Source organism: Orbicella faveolata, unplaced genomic scaffold (genome assembly GCF_042242905.1).
Source record: "Orbicella faveolata isolate gen_17 unplaced genomic scaffold, um_ofav_v1 contig_36, whole genome shotgun sequence".
Classification (NCBI taxonomy): domain Eukaryota; kingdom Metazoa; phylum Cnidaria; class Anthozoa; order Scleractinia; family Merulinidae; genus Orbicella; species Orbicella faveolata.
Window position 1 is genome coordinate 17,596,560 of NW_028301565.1, and position 4,906 is coordinate 17,601,465.

Here is a 4,906-nt window from a genome sequence, read left to right on the forward strand (position 1 = left end):
GACAGCACAGCTCCTTATTAAGAGCAGCAATCTGAAACAAGACTATCAAAGAAAGAGGGTACATTTACATGCCACTTATTCCTTCAAGCAAAAGCTAAGTATTCAAAGAACTTCACAGACTGTAGAACGTCATCAACAAATGAACTTGTGGTTATCCTGTTACGTAACAAGGCGACAAGTGCCTCAGTGTTCTAGTGAGGTTTCTGCCCTACATAAGTGACTTAAACGTCTTGCAGTTTAAGGCCACAATATCTTAGTCATTCGATTTCAGATAACAACGGTGCGGAAAAATATATGGTGGAACTGAGGAAATTAAATAAAGCGACTTGCGTTCTAATCACGCCCTGGAAAGCAAAAGATCAAACGAACCAGTGGGAGTTTCAGAACAGTTGGGAAAATGTTTGCAATTTACGGTGCCTCCGATATTCTCGTGATTTTCATGCGTCGTGTTTAAATGCTGATCTTTGATAGAGCTGACTCAACGTGGAGGGTGTCAGTGGTGGTGCTTAATAGAGAGGGGGACGAAATGAAAATGGGTTCAGTCCCGTGGGAAACTCACATCAGTGAAAAGGGTGGGGGCGTTCGTTCTCTCTCCCGAAAGGATGAAAACTATTTTCTTTCAGAAAACAACCCTCATGGAAGCGCGTGCCAAAAGCCGTACTTAACAATTAGATCATATGAAATCAGCTATCATCTCGTCGAAATCGAGAGGGAATTGTCTTAGTAGCCTTCTAACAAGATTTCCCTCAACCAGCCATTCGCATGTGGATTGAATTGTTGTTTGAAACTTGAAGGTGTTTTCGCGCACCCATCAGTTCAGTGAACAAATCCAGTTTCAAAAGCACTCGTGAAAGTTTGACGAACTGACACTTTCCAGCGGAAACAGCCAAGCCTTATCATGCGTCATTATGTAGAAACACTGACTGACTGGTGCATAAAAAAAGAAGCACGCATGCAGTTCGTGATATTACAGCATTTCTCGTCCTCACAAACTTCCTGTTTCTTTTCAGTTTAACAATTAGATTATGAGCTCGAGATTTCAGTCTATCGCGTGCACAGCCCGAGTCAACTATCACGCATGGAAATTGCCGAGAGCGAATGATTTAATTGTTTTAGTGTAAGTCTACTAGTCGTTCAAAACTTTATGGAGAGCGAATAATGTAATTGTTTTAGTATAAATCTACTAGTCGCTCAAAACTTTATCTATATCCTCTTTACAGACACTTCCAAAACCCAAAGAAGCAGACGCGATTTTGTTACCAATCGCACAATGCTAGGCTACTCACTATCTACAACAGAATGTATAGTGAGGAACGCCAGTAGATTTATATTCAAACTCGATAGAAACACGAAAAATGTTTTCTGTTTTTTAAAAGGTTTTCAGAACAAAAGGATAATGTTAACGTGTCTTTAAGGTTCGCACGTGAAGAAATGAAAAATCGCCGTCATGTGTTGTTGATTTGATCGATCACTCATAATTAAAATAGCGCTCGATGACAACGTCTCTAATTTGTCTGTCCTTTTAGCATAATATCTTTTAGGCCAGTGTCAAATAAAGCTTGATTGACGTTCAGATTAGTCTCCTCTGGGGGTTTGTTCCAAACTCTACCATAAGCATTCCAGCCTCATCAGGACCTCCCTTACCCTGGGGCAAAGTCAGGGAAGTCGTTCTCTTCTCGGAAAGGGGGGAAGTGAAGACAACGAAAGAAAAAGCCCTCCCTCTGTAACCCCACCGGGCCTTTACTCTAAACTTATCACTGAGTATCCCCAAGGAATAGCGACACCTTCAACTCCCCCTCCTGGGCGCAAGGTTGGGAAGTTTCTTGCTCGAATAAAGGGGAAAAGAGGAGAGAGAATGAAAACCCTCCTCCCAATTTTCTCCCCTGGCCTCTTCTTCAAACTTATCACAAGTATCCCAAGATATAGTCCCACTTAAGTTGTTTCCCGCTTTCGTTCTTCGACCAGTACTTTCCGGCTGCTGCTTTACAAAAAGACACACAAAGAAATTTGAGTTACCACCTTGTTTTTAATGCGATATTTTGCCCCAAGGGCTAAATAAATTGTCACAAATAGTACCACCGTGATATGAATGCTATAAATAAAACTTAGTTCCTAAAACCCTTAAACAGAGGTACTTTCTTTAAAATAAGCTTAAATATATTTCTCCTAACTGAAATGAATTGGAAAGCTACAACTAATAAGTTAAAAAGCGAAACTACAATGCCAGTTGTTGAGGTATTAAATGTTTGGTTTGTTGCTCACTTCGTCAAAATAATCTGAGATGAATATTCAAACTTCTCTCAGCACACCCAAATTCCGGGAGGACATTTCTTTGCCGATCTCTCCACCCGTCTCACGTGCTTCAGCATTCTGTTCAGCATTCGTTTTCTGCGACAACTCAAGCCTCCGAGGGGACATTTGTCCGGGCTGTCTTCTGACTGGTCATCGTCATAGGTGTTGACACTGTTCTCGGTTCTCGCTCCTTCAACCTGTGTCGCAGCATCGTGGCTTGGGCTATCTTCCACCCCCATCTTGGCGGTTACGGCACTGGCGACCTTGGCCGGCTCGGGGAAGGTTTTCTGGGACTCACTGAGCGTCTTGATATTGCGCTCTTTAAGCCCGGGGCATGCCCATACCCCTGGGATACACGGGCTGTCTGCTTCATCGTCCAAGGAACGTTTCAGTCTCTCCAACGGACTGCTGTTGCTGAGGGAAATGCCAAGCATGACCAAAACAATGATTCTAATCTGGTGAAACGTGTTCATCTGCGTGCCAAGAAATTAAACGACAAAATATGAGGAAAAATGAATTTGCTTACATTCTTGAACTAAATAGAACAGTCTGCGCCATCCTTTATTTTGACAAGTCACAGTTCTTATTTACAAACTACCACATTATTAGCAAAATACCATTTCAGTCAAAACGACATTTTGTCGAATCAGAAAAAAATATATATAAGACCCCTCAGTGTTTTTTCGTTGTTTGAATTTACCTTGCCATGAGGGCAAAGTCCTGTGAGTCACGAATTTGTCGCACATACCTTTTAGAGAAATTTTCACACCTTCCGATTTTCAACTCAACGTATAAAATTGACTTATTGCCGTGCAGAATATTCAACCCAGTCAAGAGACGTGATAGTCTATTGGCCTTGTAAAAATCATTTCGGCTAGCCGCACACAAGAGCGGTCACCGGCTACGAATGAGAGCATGACGTCATCTACTCTCTTTGGTAATAAGTCTGACGCCATTGGCATTTATCTGTCAATGACAGCACTCAGCCAGGGTCCTGACTCCGCTGTATGTCAAAATCTCTGATAAAACATGTTAAAGGGAACGCCTCGCCAAAGAGCACGTTGACATCAAGTGAAACCAGAGTGTGCACGTGTTTTGATTGCACAAGATTATTTCTAGAACTTTTATAAAAACAACAACACATTTTAATCCCACCGTAGTTTTTGTCCGCAGTGTCAGCAATATTGAATTAAAACTTATCAAGATTTCTTAGCCTCCAAACACTTTAACTCGGTTTTACTCCCACACGTTATATTCCCGGCTGTTTCCTTTTGATTCTCTCCCGCTGCCGAGATCACGAGTATGTCAAAAATAATTCAGTTGTCGATTGTTTTCCAGAAAGTATTGTTCTCAATGGAAGCAGCGAAGATATATCCAAAAGTTATAACTGCTTGTTCCACAGACTTCGTAAGCTGATAGTCGAGCTATTCTGTTTGTTGTATGTTTTTATTTCCTCTAATATCTTGGCACATCCATGCTTTCCCGGAACCAATTTTGAAATTTTAATTCAAAATTACTTGATAGGGCCCACACAAAAGAATAATTCGACTGAGAGGCGGTTTCCACGGAGATCATTTTGAAGTGGCCTTTTTGAAAGAAAAGTAAAAGGCTTATTAACTCATTCGTGTTTTATCATTATGTGTCGAAAATAAAAACCTTCTGGGCGAATTTAAAGACATATAGCAAACCTCGTTTGATTCACTCGCATGTTAGCCTGCTGGGCTTGTAACATAGACATATTTCAAGTACACAATTGGCGACCACTTCAAATTATGAACAAATTCCACGCACGAGACAGCCTAAATAATTTTTAACCCTCGCTGAATTTTTATGCATAAATACTTTAATTGTCAAACGCGATTAAGAATTGCTAAATACAGCTTCACGGTAAGAAAAAGTTACAAGTCCTATTTCTGAACTCAATTAACTGACAGTCTGCGAAGGACATGTCCAAGATTTTTTTTTTCTCTCTCTCTTTTCCGCGAACCAAGAATTGAGAGCTCAATTGACCTTCGAGAGAATACAATCGTGGTTGGTTTAAGTCTTACCTTGATATTTACCGTGTACTTCTGTTTCCTGTAGAATATCTTGCCTCTTCTTCCAATCCAATGCTCGAGCTTCTCTGTGTGTTAAGTTATTGCTGGTTAATAACTTCTCATGTCGGACCTCCCCTAAATAAGTCATGGGACGTAGCTTGCGAAACCTAAGTTGCGCATGATTTCCGGACAGATAAGCTTTTAAAAGTGTTATGTTCTTGTGTTTTAGCATCCTGCTTTGGAGAAAGTTTCTGCCCTGCGTAAACAGTTTTAAGTGTATTTGCCTATCGTTAAAACTTTGTTTTCTCAAAGAATCAAATTGCCGGAACCTACATGAATCAGGCAGGGCGCTCCGCACGATCTTCTTAAACCGGCAAAAAAGTTTTGTTCCAAGTGATACGGAGTGATAAGATTTAAAGTTAGAGACCTTTACAAATGATAGCCGCTAAATAATCTTAAAAGCAGAAATTGTAATTCTATGGGGTTCTTCAGCTCTTCGGGAAAGAAGCAAACTTTCGGGAACATGAATAATGCTAAAAATAAATATTACAAATTCCTTTATTTGACGAGTGAAGAAT

The 4,906-nt window shown here is 40.6% G+C and overlaps 1 protein-coding gene across 2 annotated transcripts; it reads right to left on the reverse strand.

The window, feature by feature from the left end:
- Nucleotides 1-2,006: 2,006 nt before the first annotated feature.
- LOC110052945 (uncharacterized) lies at nucleotides 2,007-4,485 on the reverse strand. Of its 2 annotated transcripts, none has more exons than XM_020759134.2 (2): nucleotides 4,341-4,485; nucleotides 2,007-2,765 (listed from the first exon to the last, which is right to left on the reverse strand). In XM_020759134.2, exon 2 carries the CDS (start codon nucleotides 2,763-2,765, stop codon nucleotides 2,301-2,303), a length of 465 nt encoding a protein of 154 aa, XP_020614793.1. In that variant the 5' UTR covers nucleotides 4,341-4,485; the 3' UTR covers nucleotides 2,007-2,300. The 2 variants fall into 2 exon arrangements, with proteins under 2 accessions (XP_020614793.1, XP_020614796.1); XM_020759137.2 differs by lacking the exon at nucleotides 4,341-4,485 and adding an exon at nucleotides 3,041-3,148.
- Between the last annotated feature and the right edge of the window lie 421 nt (nucleotides 4,486-4,906).